Source organism: Dermacentor albipictus, chromosome 5 (genome assembly GCF_038994185.2).
Source record: "Dermacentor albipictus isolate Rhodes 1998 colony chromosome 5, USDA_Dalb.pri_finalv2, whole genome shotgun sequence".
Taxonomy (NCBI): domain Eukaryota; kingdom Metazoa; phylum Arthropoda; class Arachnida; order Ixodida; family Ixodidae; genus Dermacentor; species Dermacentor albipictus.
This window is the reverse complement of record NC_091825.1, coordinates 148,963,104-148,983,620: the sequence shown is the minus strand read 5'-3', so window position 1 is coordinate 148,983,620 and position 20,517 is coordinate 148,963,104. Positions and strand designations below refer to the sequence as shown.

The 20,517-nt window shown below is 46.8% G+C and overlaps 1 protein-coding gene across 1 annotated transcript in view; it reads right to left on the bottom strand.

Annotated features, from left to right (window-relative positions):
- LOC135897630 (transient receptor potential cation channel subfamily A member 1 homolog) overlaps positions 1–6,764 on the bottom strand; it is a 29,531-nt gene extending 22,767 nt beyond the window's left edge. Inside the window, exons 1-2 of the mRNA XM_065426314.1 lie at positions 6,371–6,764; positions 3,694–3,868 (exon numbers count right to left, since the gene is read on the bottom strand). Of these exons, the coding sequence (XP_065282386.1) occupies positions 3,694–3,868; positions 6,371–6,463 (268 nt within the window). The 5' untranslated portion in view covers positions 6,464–6,764. The remainder of the gene's footprint in view (positions 1–3,693; positions 3,869–6,370) is intronic.
- Between the last annotated feature and the right edge of the window lie 13,753 nt (positions 6,765–20,517).

Below are 20,517 nucleotides of genomic sequence, written 5' to 3'. Positions count from 1 at the left end.
AAATTGCGCACTGTCGGAAAGTCAGCTTCAGAGATAGAAATTCACTGGCAGAGAAGACGAAAGCCTGCTGACCACACTGTAAAAGTTTGGCGCGTGGCTGGTACCTGAACGTGCGGCATTGGGAAGGGAAGGAAGGGGCAAAGCCAATTGATTGTTCAGTTTGGTCAAAGAAGTCTTTTGGAACAGAATTGCGATGAAGCAGGACAAATACGTCGACCAATGCAAAAAATGAAGATGTTTTAAAGATGACATTTCGGAGCTTTGCACGACTGTCTTGTTCACAATGTGAACAGCACCAAGGCAAAATTCGATTTGAAATGTTCTTTATTGAACCTTACTTGACCGGAATTGGCGTCTTTGGTTAGTTAAGTCATAATTTCTCCAGATTAGACTATATGTCGTTGGAATCCTGACTTCGTTAGAATTATTAATTACAATACCACCACTTTTGTGTCCTGAGGAAAACCAAGGAAGCGAGAGCCCAGTAATTTCTGTAAAGACAGAATGACATCAGGACGTGGTTGCAAACATTGTTCAACAACTCGCGAAAAAGAAAAAGGAAATGCCTTTGTTCTGTAAAATTTAACCAAGTTTTTCATTGTTCATATTGCATGAGGCTACCTTTTCTAGCCTTCAGTTCGTTGTTTATTTGTCTATGACTTATTTATTGAGTCTGCATGCATGTGTCGCAGTGAGTGCACGCTTGCGTGCGTGCCTTCAAAACATCAGCATTTTTTTTTCGCCCAAGATTTCTGTTTTGGTGCAGTGTAGTTGTAAGCAGAGGTGCAGGTAAAAAAGAGGTCCGTAAGGTAAGCGATACCGCGTGTTGCAGCACGTAGACGAGTGCCATAGATGAGCTCAGCGTCGACAGAAAAACTGTGGGAATATACGCGGCGAGTTCGCGTCGACCAACGCTTGACAAGTGGGCTCCTTCCGCAATCTGTCAACGTCTCCCGCTGTCAGAGAGCTGGCAGCACTTCGCCCTGGCACTCCTAGTGTTTGTACTCGTCATTTTCTAACAAATCACAGCCTTTTCTTGCGGCTTTTTGTTTCAGTTTGTAGTCCAAGTTTTGCAAACTTTCTCGTGTTCCTGCGGATGTATTTACTGCGTGATACGTTATAATGAAGATTAGATAGATAGATAGATAGATAGATAGATAGATAGATAGATAGATAGATAGATAGATAGATAGATAGATAGATAGATAGATAGATAGATAGATAGATAGATAGATAGATAGATAGATAGATAGATAGATAGATAGTCAACGTCTTACACATTGTCCTGAAGACGGAAATTAAAGTGTAAATCGAACGCAGTGAACCAAATGCATTGAGTCAATTAGCTATAGCCAGACACCAGAAAGATCTGGTGAGGTTGTTTATCAAAACAACAACACAACAACAACAACAACAACAACAACAACAACAACAACAACAACAACAACAACAACAACAACAACAACAACAACAACAACAACAAATCCGAACAGCAATAATGACACAGTGTGCACGAATAACGTACTAAACACGAAAAAAATCACACGCTGTATAACATACAAAATAATTCTTGCTTCGGTAGTGAATCTAGTATTTTGCGATAGCTGGCCCTAAAGAAGCTCACTTTACTATTCTTTTTTATATTGAAAGAAAAAAATGTAATTATGTTGAACCAACCAGATAGAAAGAACTAGTCTAAAGAAAACTGGAGAGGTTTGCCCGGCGGAACGCCTGGTATACCGTTCCAATTGAATGCGATAATAAACAAAGTGAAACCAACTGTCTCGCCTGAATACACTTATGAAATTGTGAATCACTGGCTCTTCAATACGTGTAGAAAATATCACATGGTCTTGAGAAGAACCCTTGGGAAACTTTGAGACGACTCCAGTGCTACCTCGAAAAACTCTCGGGGAGCCCCTGGACAATGCTAAGAGGTTTCTCCCTAATTTGAAGAACCAAGCGTTTTGCATGCAGCAGCTGACGCATGCTGCCCAAGTGCCACACATATGGAAGCAGTACATGTGAAACTCCCTGTCAGCGAGAGCTCCGCGATGTGGCTTTAGAGGGTTCACCTGTACTCTGGGAGCGCTTCTTCTTCTTTCATATTTTTTTATCTACGCATTTAGTAGGTGAATCTGGGAATCTCGCAGACATTCCGTTCAACGCAATGTACACACATCGCGCGATTACGAATTGCACGCCAGCACAGCAAGCACGCGTAACGTTCAACGCTCTGCACAGCCCGGCGCTGCAGTATGGTGCACATGACACATGCTCAACGAAAACCGTTGGCATACCGTATATTAGGGTCCAATGCAAGTATTATCTGTATGATTGCGCAAAGTGACTGTGCCGCACTGGCTAGAATGCTCAGCGTGAAGCTGCATGATCGCTGATTCGATCCCAGGTCGGACACATTGTTTATTTGCTTGCTTGCCTACCTGTCTGTCTGTCTGTCTTTCTGTTTGTTTGTTTGCTTGCTTGCTTGCTTGCTTGCTTGCTTGTTTATGTCACGCGTTCCTCAAGAAAATCATGACGAGCGAACATGATCGCAATTTTTCGAGCTAAGAACTGCTTTTCGCAATATAATACAGAGTGTATAAGTCATTAAGATGCGCGCACCATCCCGAGAACTGCATTTTCAATGCAAATGTGTCTAGTATAAGTCTACAATGGTCGTGTGGCCGACTGCGGACTGTGCGAGCGACCGCAGTGGCTACTCAGCGTAGCTTCTGGGTTTCGGATTTGTTTGTTCTATAGCACGCATACAGAGCATACGGCATGACCATGCGTGGTCTTGTTGTGGCAAAGGCCTGTGATTTTTGTTTTCGCGAAAGATTGCGTCAGATGATGACTGTCCAATCTAACCAGTGTGTCTCACACTCCACTAAAAATTAGCTGCGTGGCAAGCACCTTTCTAAAATTTAATTTATCAATGACACTGTCCAAAAGAAGGATAGCGTGCCGATCTCTTCATTAAAAAATATAGAGAAATTGACTTCGGAACAAGTGAAAAATGAGTGGCAGGATGCCATTCAAAAAAAGTCGTACGAGTAGTGCATGGTAACGATTTAGGCATGAATGAATTCTTGGATTTTACGTGCCAAAATCACGATTTGTTTATGAGGCACGCTGTAGCGGGGACTCCGGAACAATTTTGACCACCCGGGGATCCTTAACGTGCCCCCAAAGCGGGGGACACGGGCATTTTTGCATTTCGTCTCCATAGAAATTCGGCCGCCGGTACCGGGATTCGATTTCGCGAACTCGTGCTTAGCATCGCAACACCAAAGCCGCTGAGCCAGCATGGCTGGCATAATTTAGGCGTGTACTCGTGTCACCGCACATATCCCTATACCTGCGTTAAGATTATTGATAGTTTGAGCTTTGAACGCAATTTGTGTCTAACCAAATATAATTTTTTTTAAAATGGCAGAATAGTTGGAAGGTTCATTCAGTGCGTCAAGGACATTTTTGGTGACATATTCTTGAACTTGATTATGCCGTGTGAAGGAATGCATTTTTTTTTCAAGTCTATTCCTCTTGCTACGCGCTCTCGCAAAAGTTCACTCATTTGAAGAGTTTGTAGCTTCAGCTCTGCGTTATTACACGGATGACTATGGTCAAACCTAAATTGCTTTTCACGTACAGAACAAATTTGGGATAAGGAGGATAATACAGGGAACGTACCAGCGCCATAGGTGAGCAGCATGTCAAGAATGGAGTTGTTCTTCATCTTGACGGCTTGGTGTAGCAGCGTTGCGCCCGTGTTCTTGTCGCGGTCATTGACCTTCAGTCTTCGGATAGGGTCACTCAGGTCTTCGAGGTACTGGCTCAAGACACCTTCCTTGCCCTCGGCGATCGCCTGCACAATGCAGCGGGAGCGCCTTATCTTTATGGGGCACCGGAACACTTTCATGCGCAAGTGTACCGAGGATTATACGTCTTAAGACCGAGGCAGTATACGGAAAACAAACATTAGGATACAGATTGCCAGCGATAGTGTAAGCGAACCTGAATATATTTGTGGCACAGAGATACCAGCGAAAAGACTCGATTCTTCCGTCTTAGCTTCTCTAAATACTTGCGAAAGTGTACTTCCGCGTATTTGTGTTCGAGCAGCAGAAATTTCTCACAGGAGGATGATAACTGGAATTTAACAACAGTAACAATAGAAGCATCAGACCGGAGCCGACGTTTGTGCAGGGACTCCTGTCTTCGTCAGAGCTCCAAATGACAAAGAATAGTCCTGACGACGACAACCACACTGACGAGGACATTTGCCGTAACTATGGCTTCTTGCTGTGGCTTGCCTCGTTCGCTCACTGTTACATGATCGCGTGTGTTTTTGTTGCTGCATTTTTTGTTAATACGTAGTTCGTACAGATATCCTTCTTGCGTTGTCCAGTTGCCTGCATTTGATCTTCCTCAATCTGCGAAATCATTGAGAAGGGGCTCACTGTTGGTACGCACTACTTGATATGTTAAAAGAAGCTGGCAGTTTTACTTTTGCATTGTTTGTATGGCGAACAGTGGCTAGTACTACGCACAGGGTCCCTTCACTGTTATCACTAGCAATGATTTTTTTCTTGCAAATTATGCCAGAAATTTAACCACGTTTGTTTGCTGTTGCCTGGAGTCACTTTGAAGGAAGTGAAGCCAAGCATGGGCAGAGGACCTTCTTGAGGTAATTCCTTGATGGTGTTTAACGTGGATAAGATAAATATGGTTCATTAAGGACACCCTAATAGAAGGTTACGATTAGGTTTCGATCACGCGGGGTCCCTTAACGTGCAGTTAAATATATGTAAGATGAAGTTTTTTCTCCCAGTGGCCGTACAAGTGGGACAACAAAATACCCGCAAAATGAAGCAAAATGAAACAGCAACTTATACTACGGTCGCAGCATGTCTCGGGCTTTCAGCCGCTGTGGTAGTTTGGACAGTTAAACGAGAAGAGTGAATGAAACCCAAAGGTGTTAAATGGCCTATTTTATTTAACAATAGTATTGGCTTATTCCTTTAAAAGCCCCAACAATACCCCCGATGAAAGAAAGAAACGAACAGATGAAATCTAAGAACAGAGCGTTGCAGGTGCCTCAGTAAATAAACGTTCCACAATTAAACATTTAGGCACTATTGTAGCGCCGTCTCACGTTTACAACACGAATTTATTGATTATAGTCACGGTTATTTTAAAAGTAGAAACTTGCTAAGGTATACTTATCTAAATGGGAGGTGCAATCCTTTAGAAAGGGCGTTGTGAAAAAAAAAATGTTGGCAGTCGCCTGAAACTATGGCAGGAAGTAATCAAAGAAACCCTGGAAGGGCAATTTTCGGGCAAGTCGGTAACGCATACGTTGTAACCTGAAAGCAAAATACACATGACAAAGAGGCAAAGAACTTGCTGGGCGGGCGCTATCTACAACTGCTAGCTTTATGAGAAGAAAACCCCACACGATATTCACGGATAGAAGCATCGTCGTTGATGGAAATTTTTCATCGTCTGGTCGAAAGTGCCACCATCGGCTTTCCGGAGCAATCGTTTTTACAGCTTAGGTAACCGAGAGCTTAGCAGATGGCAGGACGAAGGCGACTGATTTTGCAGCTAGAAGCGCTTTAATACTAATTAAACAAACGAGTTATGCCGATATATGAGAGTTGCAGAATGGTCCATGAAATCCAAAGTTGGCACCCACCCGAAATGGAACATCACGTTTCGGCTCCCTGGCGTTGTTTTGCTGAGTTGCATTTGCGCGTGATGCTTATGAGCAAGAACATTATCTACAAGGTCGGCGATAGTATTCACAAGTTCTGTAAAAGGAACGCTTGTTTGTGAACTTTGGAAAAACGGTATGATCAAAATATAAGATTTGCGCAGTCGGATGTAGAGGTTGGCCTACAGTGTTTTGCTTCAAGATACATTCGATAAGAAGTGTTCATGAGAAACACCATCGCTTCCCAAAGGAGGTATAAGCTGCTAAAACAATGTTTATATTAGAAAGGTTAGTTAAATTGTTTTAACGCAAGAACGCCAAGAACGGGGTTTAACGCCCCAAAGCTACATCCATATGACGGATGTTTCTCGTGGACGTCTCTGGAGGAAAACTGAACATGTGGAATGCCTAAATAGTTTTAACAAAGGTGGGTATTCAAATGCCGCTATCAACACTGTACAAAAGATGGAGCTGCCGCGGCCCAGTTTGAAGTCACTACATTGTGCATAGCAGCACGACTTACGAGTTCAGATGTCAAGGAAACTTCATTCATTCGAAAGACACCGACACTAAATGTGACGCAAGCGGTTTCTTTGGGAAAAGACTACGGTTCTGTGGACACCGCGAAAGTCGAGGTACTGAAGTGCATACCTGAAAGAGGTCCATGGTGGGTATCGACTTCGTGGACCTTAGCGGGAGGTGCATGGCCAGCAGCGATGGCTGCCTCTTTGGAAACAGCGGCATGATGATGCTGGCTGACACTTCTTTGGGCCAGGACAAAACGACCACCAACTTTGCGTTCACACGATCAGAGCACACAATGAGGTCACTGCACCGGTCCCGTTGCTTGAAGTTCAAATCTGTGGGGGCGGTAGTGAGGCCATCATGCCGTACGTCGCCGTTGGGAACGTGCCGTCCACTTGCACACACCTCGCAGGCTACGCAGGCGGGCGTATCCACCGACGGGGGAACAGCACGGACACGAGGAGATTGCCGAGCCGACGAAAGCGACGACGGTTTTCGCCGAAGGCGCAGATAGTGGCAATGCGTGCTGGGGTGACAAAGGGAGGATTGTGGAGGTGGAGGGGGTTCACTGATAAGAGCGCTGCCGCGACGACCAGCAGCGCAGTTCCGTACGAGGTTACGCCGCACTTAGCCTACTAGTAAACGCCAAGAAGGCGTACTGAGTGTAAATGGAGTGGAGAAGGGTGACACATACAAGAGCAAATACGTCAGCCTCGGAGACGACGTAGTGCGAAACCGCGCAAATATGAGAAAGAACATCCACTAGGGGCCCCGAGTGAAGCACTGATGAGAGATAAAGGAACCCCTAATTGTGACCACATAAGTTATTATGCAAGCTATGTGATACAGTGTGACATGAACAAATGGATACATGGAGTGGAGTAAATTTCCACTACGTCATATCACGTTAAAGATACGAAGGCCATCGAGACATCTGTGCATGCGCGACTCTCAGCGCTTGCGTTAAGCTTTATTCGCTGCGTGAACGTTACTTGGTTGGCATGTCTGCCAAAGGACGTCACACAGAGACTTCTGAGCCAACAGAAGCTCACCAAACTCGAGTCTCGGATCTTGCGTCGCCTCTATTTGGTATGCGTATGATCCGAGCCCTAGTTCAACTACAACAGCCATCATAAAGGACCCGTATTCTTTCCGTCATCATTTTCTTTATTACGGATATCTTTTGTACCCAGGCTGCTGGCTGCAGTCTCGCAACAACAAGAGTTCTTCATGGGCAGCCTCTTCTTCAGAAAAGCACACGCTTTGAATGTTAATATCTTTGAGGGTGTTCAGTTTCTTCACTGTAGCTATGATCCACAATCCCTTTGTCTTCGGTTGCATTCATTTCATATAATGGCCATGCTTTCATGTAACCCTTGGTAATTCAACAAAGCAGGAGTTGGAGATTTAAGGCTACCTACTCTTATCGCCCCTTTCCCCTATCAGCTATTTCCAATTTCTATACAGCATCCTTTCTGACAAGAAACCAGAGTCTCCATTTCGACCGAAAGGTGAAGCCTTGATAACGATAGGAATGCATTAGACAACTACACAAACTAATGTTTCTAGTTTTATCGGCCGTTTAACCTACAGTAAATACTCACTTACTAATCAAATTTAAAGCATGGTGTCACGCATGCAAAAGCAAACATAAACAGATGTGACTCGATGACCGCGAACATCGCACTCACAACGTGGGGGTGATCAAGAATGCAGAGAGAGGAGAGCGAGCGTCTCTGCTACCTCTCCCTTCAACGCGTCTCCGAAGCTTGAGATGACGCAACTTCCAGCACTAGGTGCCTGAGAAGACAACGCACATGTAGCAACAAACCATATCGGCTCGCCATATCTTCGCACCTGCCTGAGAATACCTCCAAGACAGAGGTCGTACGAAAGTCGTACGACCTCTATTTTGGAGCAGCCTTACGCGCTCCGCCGTGCGATCAGCTATGTGCAGTCAGAGCCGGGCTAGCTGAGATGATGATGATGATGATGATGATGATGGTGGTGATCTAAATAAAGGAAGGACGCTTGATTCTGGACGCTCGCTAGCCTGGCTACCCCCATCGCGCACTTAATCATGGTGCCACGCGCTCCGCTCCCCCCCTCCCCTCACCTACCTAGCAAGTTCTTTTTACGTGACCTCCATCATTGGGCGCGCATCAAACCACCATCCTTCTCCTCTCACACTCGCACGCTTTCCCTCGCACCCGCCACAGTTTATGGCTCGCGGAGCGCGTAGGATCTTATCGCACTTGGACTTTAGACGGAACCTAACGGCGACGACGACGGCGAAAATTCTCCTTGAGTGTCCGTATAATTATATTGCAATAACTAGAAATAAGATTCGCAAGTTTAAAAAATGGTCTCAGTCTTAGTATTTGTGACCACACCACAGCATCATGAAGTTTTGCCAGGTTTTTCTGTTGGATTTCTTGTACAAATGCATGCTGAAGGTAGCCGTAGCACATATTTAGGCCAATGGCCATTTCATCACTAAGAGCTGTACTAGTTGGTGTGATTACACAACTCGAAAAATGGCACAGAAAACGCAAACGAGAATTAGAAGACGAATACAAGCGCCTGTGTTAGTCGTCTTCTAATTATCGTCCGCGTTTCCTTTTATTGCCAATTATAAGGACACTCCAGGCGCATTTCTGCCGTCGCCGTCGACGTGAGGTTCCGTATGAGTGAAAGCGTGTGAGGCTGAGCCGCCGAACGCGGTTCAATCTCGGGTGCGCGAGCGAGGAACGCGGCCCGCATGCGTGCCCTCTCCGGTGGCGTGCGACGCAGGGGGGTGAGGTGAGGGAGGAGGGGCGTTCTTCTGCGGCAGCTGCTACAGTGCTTCGTGGTCCTCCTCACCCGCAGCTCCTTACAGAGTGTAGACAACCGAGGCGTCTACTGCGGCGTTGGCCACGCGAATCGCGGACGCCGTAGGGACGTGTACCCGGCGTTCGTGTGTCTTGAAAACGATCGGCGACGTGGCTAAAGTGCGCGCCCGCGCGGGCATGGCGCGGGCCTCACCTTCAAAGCGATCTGCGATGTTTGCAGAGTGCGTGTAGTGCCGGTAGCTTCGTATGCACTGTGCTTTCGACGTTTCGTTTGCGCTGTAGCGAGACATGCATGAAGGTCAATTTGATTGCTGCGGCCGCGATTCCTCACTCCAGAATTTCCACATAACGTTTCCGCGCTCATCGAGCGAGATCTGTTCATGTATACCAGTGCGCGCGTGGCACAGTGCTGGTTAATTTAGTTAACACGTTGACAGACTAATTGGTTTGAATCCGTGATATAATGTGTAAGCGCGACTGAACAAGGACGTAGAAAGAAGCAGGCACACAAAGACAGCGCCCTCTCTGTGTGTCTGTTTCTTTCTACGTCCTCGTTGAGCCACGCTTACATATTCTATCATTTTTAATTTAGTTAGTAAGCGAATTTTTACAAGCTTATGCGGTCGATAAAACTACTATCGTTGCTTCGTACAGCTATCTACTAATTTGCTATCGCAATCGGTGCTTCACCTTGCGGGCGGAACTGCGATTTTGTTTTGCGTCGTTTTTTACAAGGCCAACTTATTTCGGTTAAGCGAGTAAAGTCAAACATTAGTTACTCCAAGAACGATTTAGGTACTCAAGCATTCGAGCGAAATTGACAAAACATTCGAAACTTTAAAATAACGAAAGCACAAGTTTGGAGCTCCGTGGCTTCCCAGCAAAAATCTATATCGGAATTTTATAACCTTTACTTGTTAAGGCGTGTGAAACGGCCGGAAATTATTTCGTTTAAAGAATGCGTAGAATGCTATGCCAACTATGTAGCTTATCTAAGCTGAACTAGCTTAACTATTATTTATGCTCCGTGTCTCTAGCAAGTTCACGCCCTGGTTTCTTCGTCGTGCTCTACAGTGCATTCAAGTTCACAACACCGTAAGGCAGAGTCTGAGGCACTTTTCGCCAGTCAAATGCTGCACCCGGCAATGGTCTTTGCAGAGAGTGGTCGTTGCGAATTCGCGTTGAAGTGACATAAGAGGAAGGAAGAAGTTTATCGGTAGGAAGTGCAGAGGGGTCTTGTTGAGGTACATTTATCTGCCCAGCCATTCTAGGCACTGATAAAAGGGAAGAGGGAAAGTGAGAGGTGCAAGGTGGGTGACTATGATTACAAACAGAAGAGACAAAGAACGCAACTCAAAGGTCTACTGAGTGCCTAGAGTCGACGTTCGTATTGTCGAAAATGATTAAACACGAGACCTGTATGGCCTGAAAACTAGATTTGCAATCACGCAATGGTCTGGATATAACGTTATCTGACGACTATTGGCTGTCTAGACATGCAAGACCATCAGTCAACATGTCAAGTGGTCTTGTATTGAGGGCCAGACACATTGTACATGGTCTATATATTCAGCTACATGGCACAGGTTACAGTCTGGAGACTCAGGGCTTTGCACGAAATGCATGTAACGACATGTAAAGCCAAGAACCACTCCCAGTGCTGCAAAAATTATCCGTGAGCTTTTCGACGAGCACATGAACACTGTTATTTTTTTTACAAACGAGCTGCATATGGCTATGGTGCCATAGAATTTTCGTATCCGCACACAAAAACTATCACCATCAATGGCTCATACGCGTGTTATCGATGGCTCATACCCTCTTAAGCATTAATAACCCGTAAGGAAGCAAAATATGCAATAATAGCTCATAGCCTTTTGGGCAGCGGCTACAAGCACTCGGCAAAGTGAAGCGGACAGTGCTTACATTCTTTTTGGAATCACACATACTCCAGAACAGCAGGTCGAAACCAGTAATCGGCTGCCTGAAAGAAACCTAGTTGGGTAGCGTTGAGTATGAGTTGCGATGGGGAGGCCACGCGTTGTTAGGACTCCCGAAGAGCAGCACGAAGCGCAACGGCGCGAAGTCAGATGAAAGTACGATGGCGACCCGCGGCAAACACCACCGACGATCGTGCGCGAGAGGCTGACCGTAAGTGCAGGCCAGATGGGACGACGCGTGTTGGGAATCGGAGAATGCGGCGGAGAGACGCAAAAGTCTCTTCGATGTAGGAATGCGATGTCGAAAGGTTCATGGTTACTCACTTTGCGTGGGTATGGTAACGATGACACTACTCCTCTGGTCGTTGTCGGTGATTTCAATGCGGGTGTGTCGAGACCGAAGTGGGAGGGAAGTTTACACGTTTCATTTTACAGGCATTCCGCTTGCGATGCCACACAGATCCGGCACAACCGACCACCCAGCGGCGTACGTGCATCGATTTGACAACTACCAAACAATGTGTCCGCAGTTGCACGTATGCCGATCAGTGTATATCATAGCGACCACAAAGCCATTGTGGCCGTCGTTAATAAGTGACAACGAGTGATGCAGTAAATCTTTACCACAAGTTTTCTTACCACGACGTTTACGTCTCCGCTGGTCCTCCACTTTCGCAGGGAGGAATGACCTTGAATTTTTTTATAAAGTTCAGAAAATTCATTCTCGACGCACCGCCAACGGGTGTAACCAAGCTCTCACAATAGAAAGACTCTTCGTGTCTCCCTGTCCGCCTCTTACTGCACGAGCAATCCGAAAGCACGTAGAGGGGCCCGTTGCCGAAGCTATTCTGACGGGAGGCTAAAGAAAGAACAACCAGTATACTTTGACCGTAGCAACTGAGGCAGGGTGTACGCGTTGCGCACGCCGAGGTCCAACTTATATGGACGCACTGTGAGGCGGCCGCCGAAAATAGCGGCAGCCTCACGTGGTCAGCACTCTTCTCGCGTTTCGTGTTTACGCGGGACGCACGTACTGCGGTGGCGTACAGAGAAGCCAACGCCAGAGGTTCCAAGCGCGAGGCCTGCAGTGTACTCCGAAGCCTCAGTTCGTCTGCCTCTCAGTTTCTTGGCTGCTTCCACTTAGGCTCGATTTAGAGTACGCGTTGCGAGGTGTTGGTCGGAGGATGAGGCAGAGAGAGAGAGAGAGAGCAATGGGAGAGAGAGAGCCAGTCACGCATTGGGCGGTTGCCAAGCGCTAGCGCGAAGTGCGCGGCCAGGATTACGCTTCGCGATAGTGGAGTAGATTTTGAGCTTCTCTAAAAAAATTCCCCAGTTAAAAAGATAGTAAAGCTTGCAAGTTTCAACCGAAAAAAAAAACATAATTCTGCCATCTTCAAGCTCAATTTCCATGACCCTCATACCTCTTGTCTGAAAGCAATGTAACGTAATGTACCGCTATAGCTGCGGCCACCTTGTATACATCTAATGAAGACAGTACCGACATTGTTCTTTTACTGAATTCTGATCGGCAGGCCAGGCGAAAGGTGTGGCTGAACACATTAATAAGGCCCACCTGCCAGGTAAACGAAAAGAAAAGAAATGGAACTCATGTCACTATTTACATCGCAGCCTAAAACAATGACATCTGCAGTTTTAACGTGCCAAAACCACTATATGATTATGAGTCACGCCGTAGTGGGGGACTCTGGATTAATTTTGACCACCTGGATGTCTTTAACGTTCACCCAATGCGTGGTACACTGACGTTTTTGCATTTCGACCCCATCGGTCTGCGGCCGCTGCGGCTGAGATTCGACCCCGCGCCCTTGGGCTTAGCAGCGCGATACCAACGCCCCTACTCCACCACGGTGGGTACATCACAGCTTGCAGATGTAAATACAACAGAATAAGCAAGCGAAAATAACGGTAAAATTAGTTTCTCCGAGGGTGCATAGGTAACGTGCGTGAATGAATGACTTCCATGAATAGCAGCGTGGTTAACGCCTCACGCTCAACAGTTCTTGTTTGATACTTTTCTGTTACTTCCCTTAGTTGAAAGGTTGTGCACATCAGGCAGACAGTAAGATGTGCAAGGCTTCATCGCACATGATCACGAAATGATTAAGAGAAGGGAAGGAATATCTTAAAAGGTTTAACGTCCCAAGGCAACACAGAGATTCCTAGCAAGATTCGTTACAGCGCAACACAAGACACGGACAGAAGAAAGGTATAAAACCTAACAGACTGGCCCAACTTGCCGTCTTGATGCAACACAGAGATTATGAAGGACTCAGTAGTGGAGTGTTCTCAGTCAATTTTGTTCCATTGTTGTCTACTGGCCTGCCCCCAAAGTGCGGTACAGGGGAGTTATTACATTCCGTCGCAATGGAACGCGGCTGACGCTCCTGGGAATCGAATCCAATCACTCGTGCTCAATATAGGAGACTGACACAGCCAATGAACTGAGCTGGCAGAGACAAACAGTTATTTGACGCCGTCGTTCTTACTGCATGTATTTCCTTGTACTTTTTTGCACAGTGCCAGAACCATTTTAGAGTGTCCCTCTTAGGCACATTTTCTACCTAGGGCGTGCGTCAACGTTCCTCGTAACCGAGTGAATGACCACAGCGAAAGGATGGAAGGGCGAACGCGGAGCGCGGGTGAAAGGCGGCCATAGCGAAGAGAGCGCGAGGAGGAAAGCGGAGGAGGAGGGCGCAGCAGAACCGTGAGGCGGAAAGCGGAGGAGGAAGGTATGGCGAAAGCGCGAGAAGAAAATCGTAGGGTCGCACACGATGGGCTTTGCGGCGACGATGGCTACGAGACGGCGCCAGAGTAGCACGCGTCGTCTGTATGGAAACAAAGCGCTGCACGAGCGGAAGTCTGACTTCGGCGGCTGCTTTGAGTCGCGGCGACGCGTCACGATTAGCGAGGCAGTCGCGCTTCGGTCCGTTTGCAGGGCACCGCACGAGATAGAGTGTCCGCGCCACCAACATATCGCGAAACGAAAACAAGTGTACAGTTGCGCTCAAATTTCGCATAAGGGAGTATCATAATCGTAGGTGAATATTTTTCTGTGTCTTTCCTTTTTCCAGTTGTCCTGCTTCATACTCTTTTTATTTGCGCCAAGAACAATGTGTAAACTTCTCTAACTTACTGGTCGGCACGTGAAGTAATAAAACAAACGGGAAACATTATTAATTGCAGCAAACGCAGGTGTTCACTGAATTATTTCAAGGGAAGCCGCTGCTCGCTGCCGTGCCAGTCTAGCACATGCTGCTTTTCTTCTGCACCTAACTGACTTATTATTCTTATTATTTTTTCATGTCGTTCCGACTACGCTGCTTGTAGAATGCAGAATAAAGAAAACGCTCTCTGGTAATTTTTCAGTTTTATCATATTCAACCTGAATTTTACATTTTATATTCTTATGATCCAAAAAAAAAATAAAATAAGGTATCCATCAGAAGTTCATCGCGACTGTCGCTATCGCAACTTCTCGGAAGACGTCAATCACAGAAGTTTTGCCGTGAATATAGCAAATATTCCTTGTCACCTCTGTGCCAGTGCTGTTGCTCTTGCCTTGAAAGCCTACAACACGTACTATACAGTGAGGGATCGGCCAAAAATTGGGCGGCCGTCTGGTAATCAGCTGAGCTATATCCATGGTTTATAGCAAAAGCGAGTTGAACAGCTGAACTGCCGGCAAAAGATCAAAGGAACACAACGCAAGGCAAGGACAACTATGACACGCTCGTTTATACAAACATATTACAGGGACAGGGAAGAGACATGGTTACGTAATTCTAAGAAAAGGTGTCTGGTAGACCTCAAGACTAAATTGACTGACACTATTTGGTCAGCAGAGTTTACTTCTTTGTAATTCTTCCTTTCTTCTGCCGGCTTTTGCATGGGCGAAAGTACTTGATGTTGTATAATGCGCCAATACCACGGTTGAATATGAATGCCAAACTGCTTTAATGTATTTTTTTCTTGCAAGGAAGAATGCGCACGAGCAGTAACAGTGCCTCTAATTACAACACATAATTAATTAATTTCCCAGAAATAACGACAGTGTGTGGGAGTCGAGTAACGGCTCAGCGCACGGAAAAGCTTCTTGCGCAAAGGAGGAGCCTGAGAAGAAAGCGGAATGAGTCAGGTGAACCGCGATAGTCACCGCCTGCAGCATGCACGCGATTCATTCAAACGAACGACAAAAGGAAAGATTGCAGACACACTTCGTCTCAAACACTAGAAACGGTTGCAGATACTGCGGCAAGAAACGTGGCGTCGGGCCCGGAGTCGAAGCCAGGTGTTGAGCTGTCTGAAAAGAGGTTGACGCTGGCAGCGTGATGGCGATGGGGAGAGGGGCCGAAAGAAGTTGAGGGAGAGGTAGTCGTCGATGCGGCATACTGGTAGCGTTTCAGCAGCAGGCCGCTGGGGCTTTTGCGCCTCTGCGGAGTAGAGGGACGTGCGCAAAAATAGCGTGGTGACCTGGACGCCTGCGCCCACCCGGCAGACGCGTATACGTGCCTGCTGTTGCCGCTGTTTCAGCCGCAGGCGCCTTCCGAGCCGTTCTTGGTCTCTTGTCAGTCGGAAGGCGTATTCTCGAAACAGTCCGTACGGTGTTTGTTGCTCGCTTGCTCTTCTTTCATCTACGCAGACCGGGTTTCTCTGGGACACACGTGCTGATAAAACGAACACCCAAGACGTGCCGGAAAGCCCCGTTTCTGTGAGGTTTTCACTGGACGCCGCTTCAGTCGAGGGTCTATAGTGTACACATTTCCAGGTAGATAGCTAGAATATTAAGCATGCCGAGCGAATGAAGAATAGAATCGCCATAATACTCAGTGTGCTAACTTAAGCTTTAAACGTACGAGAATTCCCCAAATTTCGGCAGTTCGATATCACGGACGGAAAACAATTTTAACGACGAGCGACACGAGCACCACCACGAGTGAAAAATGCTATCTCTGTCCGAAGACCCGGCCTCATATTGCACTGGACACAAACTGGAATACAGAAGACAAACGGAGCTTTAGCGGAGTATAGAGTGTAGCTGGTTATCCAAGACTTCGCGTTTTTTTGCAGCTAATCGCGAAGTCGCGGGTTCTACCCCCAATTGCGGCCGGTGCACATGGATAAAGAAATGCATAAACACTGATGCGCCGAGCATTGGGTGTACCTTAGAGAAATATAACTGGTCAGATTTAATCTGGGGCCCACCACTGCGGCGTCTTTCACCACTCCTGCGTCGCTTTGGGACGTTGAACCCCACCGTACATTGATGCTGCATTGGGAAAGGGGTACAAAGATGAACTGTGTGGGCATGTGGAATGTCCTTGAGTAGTTTTGAGGCGCCATATAGTGTGAAAGGAGTGCAGAAGCACTCGAAAGGAATAGCTGAAAAAGGGTTTTCTGAAAACTAAAGATGCGAGACGGTGCTTTGACGGTTGAACATCCGCCTTGAGACACCTCTGCCGCGTGCTTGAGGTGTAGTGATCAAAGCGATGCATCTGCGCGTCCAGGCGCTTTTCTGTGCTAGACGACCAATTAGAGCGGAAGCGAGCAATAGCAACCGACCTTGGCGCGCACTAAAGCGAACAACATGCTTTAGGGCACCCGGAATATGGTGTCATCCCATCGTTCGCGATAAGACTGCCGTGTTTCTTTCTTCAAGGCTGCGCTTGTGGTTGCCCCGCGGGAAGATAATGGAGCGGTAAGTGCAACTCCAGCGGCGTAGCTGACCCGCGGCCTGCCCGTTCTTCAGAAACTAAGAACGCCACGCAGAGGGAGGTTTGCCGGTGCCCCGAAGAAAATGACAGGCACGCTCGACGTGTAAAGTAGAACCGGAATCACGAATGAAACGCTTATTGCAGTGTACATATCTGAAGTGATTGTGCTATTAATTATAGAATTCTGGAGTTTTATATGCGACAACCGCGACCTGATTGTGAGCCTCGCTATACAGTAGGGGACTCCATATTAACTTTGGTCACCTGGGGTTCTTTAACGTGCACCTTAATATAAATAAACGAGTAGTCAAGGGTAAAACGGACGCCGACCAATAACATACGGGGCCCCCGTATGGGAGCCGACACGTCTTGGTTTCTTTTATTTTAATGTTATTGGTCGGCGTCCGTCTTACCCTTGACTATGAGCAATCCCGACCAGACGAGTTTTCGTCGAACTCTTGATTTCATAAATAAACGAGTGTTTTTGCATTTCGTCGCCATCGAAATGCAGTCGCCGACTACGGGACTGAAGCCGCGACCTGGAGCTTAGTAGTGTAACGCCATGTCACTAAGCTACCACGACGGATGACTGTGCTATTGTTTCAAATCAAGAATAGCTAGGTGTCGTATTAGTGTTCTTAAATTGATATTTCACGCCCTGTAGACAGCTCCCCCCCCCCCCCCTTTTTTTTTTAAAGGAAGAGGCTATCTTTATATAAATCATAATTGCAGAGGTACCCGCATTTCAGACCAAAATTTTCAATGACCTTATTTAGCCATAACGAGCTCGGCAGTCGGCACCGTTGCCTACACCGAATCCATTTATATATACGATAAGAACGCTCTTTCCAGTGAAACGTTACTGAAGAGGAGAAAAAAGGAAGAGTCTGTGGGAGTGTGACGGGTTCGGGCAGTTGCTGTCCTCGCAATTTACGAAGCGCACTGTTAGTTATTTGCGAGGTCTCGACTGGTCTGATTCTGAGACAAAAGGAATGTCTCGTCAAAATCAACTCGGCAATTGATACTCCGTTCATAAGTGGTACATCTGCGTGCGTGATGGAAATACTTTTGGTGAAGGACTGCTGACTGACCAGTTCTAGCTAGGCCAGTTATGGTTATATATATATATATATATATATATATATATATATATATATATATATATATATATATATATATATATATATATATATATATATATATATATATATATATATATGTATATATATATATATAGCTGATTCGGTACGTAATGGAGCGAGAGTATACTCTACGCATTTACTCTAGCGTAGGTGTTCAGAGTAAATGATGAGCCACCACTTCTCGAGGTGAAACGTGAACGGCCCTGTTTTGTTCGGATGGGTCAAGGTGACGTGTATGGGAAGTTGCGCTACATAGTTCTAACAACACACAAACCGAGAAACACGATTTCACGTAAAGATAACCGAAATTTTCCCTTATCGTCTTGTTAGAGCTCTGCTGCGCAACTTCATACGATCAAGAGCCAACTGGCCTTTACGAAGCTTTCACCGGGAAGCATAAATGCGAGAAGTTCTCTTTCCATCAGGCACGCCAAGTATTCATGAAGTGTCGCCGTTATTTTTGTGTTTTACGCTTACAATTTTCCTCGTTAGCCGCCGTATACGGCCTGGTCCGCGCGAATTTTTCGCGTTCTATTACAGCTCCTCGACCTCGCGCGTCAAGCGCGCCGTTTCCCTAGCTGCAGCAACGGAGCCATTTCCAGCGCAAGCTCCGACGATGACGCTGACTACGAAGCGCCCTGCGCGGTCGCATTGTTTTGTAAACGGGGCCCGACGCTCAAGCCCGAGGTTGCTCGGCAGGCGTTGGAAGCGCGTTCCGCGCAAGCCCCGCGCGCGAGAGCGAGTTGGTCGCGTGCCATTAGATGTGACGAGTGTGCCACAACAAGGGGCCCCTTCTCGCCAGCGCCTTTCGCACGAACACCAACCGGGAGGCGCGAAGGGCATCGTTCTGCGCCGTTGGACGAACACGGCAGAAGCCCTCCCGGCGGGCGTCCGAGCGCCATCCTCATCCCCGATTGCGCAGCAGCACGGCCCGCTTCTACCTGCAGGCTACCTACCGACCTCGCCAGCGCGACAGCTGCCTCCGCGGTGACGCTGTTGGATCGGGTTCCGGGACGCTGAGAAACGTGGCGCGAGCCAATCAAACAAAATTTGCAAAACGGCGCTCTCTCCTCGTTTCTGGCGTGGCAGCAGGATAGAGCGCGCGCGCGAGATTGCGTTTGTTTAGGAAAAAAAAAAGAGTTATTTTTTCCCGGAGGATTAGGATTCAATAACAATTCAATGCATTATGTAGTTCAGTTCTCAGCGATTCAAACGCGATGCTTGAGTTTCATGGGGGCCGGCACTTGTTTGGCGACCGGTGAGCGCTGGGTCAGCGCGTGAGGTTCCAAATGCAGTCGCCTTGCATCACAAACGCTCTCGCCCTCGTCGTACACCACCATGCATCAGCTTGGGCTCCTCGGTTCCCACTGGTGGCACAACATGCGGCGGCAGTCATGCTCTCAGATTATCGCGTTTGAAACACTATGTGAATCAATCATGCCCTGGAAGATTACGCCGAAAAGTAAAACGAAATCTTGGAGCTGAGAGCACGGACTTGTCAAACCTGCATGCAGGGCAAGCACAATATTAAAGCACGCCCAGTTTGCCAAGCCAAACACTGTCGGCAAATATGTTCTGCCAGAAGCGCTTACGCCTGGAAGTTTCGCGGATATACTGAAAAAAAAAGAGAAATGAAATAAGTCAAAGCGCTGAGTTATTTTAAAGCATAAAGTTAGAACAATAAAAACAACCAAGAATGACCTTAATGAAGCGATTCGAAATAGCGCAACAGCGTCATTGAGCCCATCAGCGTCATCGTCTATCGCATCTGTCCCACTTTTATTTACGCAGGGTCGCTGCCTTTTAAGATGCTGACTTTAACAAGAAGCTGGAGATTTTTGTCTGGTTGATGACCTGAGAAGCTACTCCAGCAAGTTGAGTGAGAAACATGATATGCAGAGTGATCCCACAAGCACACAGACGGTATGTGCACTCACGGGCAACATACTAAAGTTATTGACGCAGTTGCATTAGGGCCTTAAAAAAAAACTTTTTCTTATCGTCATCACGACAAATCATAGCACAGACGGCGAAAAAAAAGTACGGACGCTGCATCAATTACTGCCTAAGAGAACACTGTAACGATGTCAAAAACGATGCGCAGAATGTTTGGCTTGATGGAAATGCGGTTCACTGCCCTTCACGGATACGTGAACCGTCTTTACTCAGTGTAGTTTTGTCAGAAGAAGCAATGATAAGAATACACGTGAAATTATAGAGGCAGAAATAATGTCGTGGCTTGGTTGCATGGATGTGGGTACCTAATCAGTGCACCTTTCAGACAACAAGTTGTCCTTCCTAGGAAAGTGAATAGCGCATGTGAAATGGTGACGAGTTTTCTGTATGAACGCCCAGGTCGCTGACAATAAACCATATTTTTTTGCGTACTTAGCGCTGGTCTGTCGTCTATTTTTCTCTCCGTCTGTGTGCTTCTGCGCTACAAGTTGCTATGATGTCGAACCGATGACACCATGACAACTAAACAGTCACAATTCTTAGCGTGCAACGCGCAGGCATTTCTCCTCAACGGGCAGACAATGTCCCGTGGCTCCAAGTATGATAAATGTGCAGAATTAGGCGTGTTGGTACGCATTTGAAAAAGCGGGAGCGCAAAAAGACACGCACGGA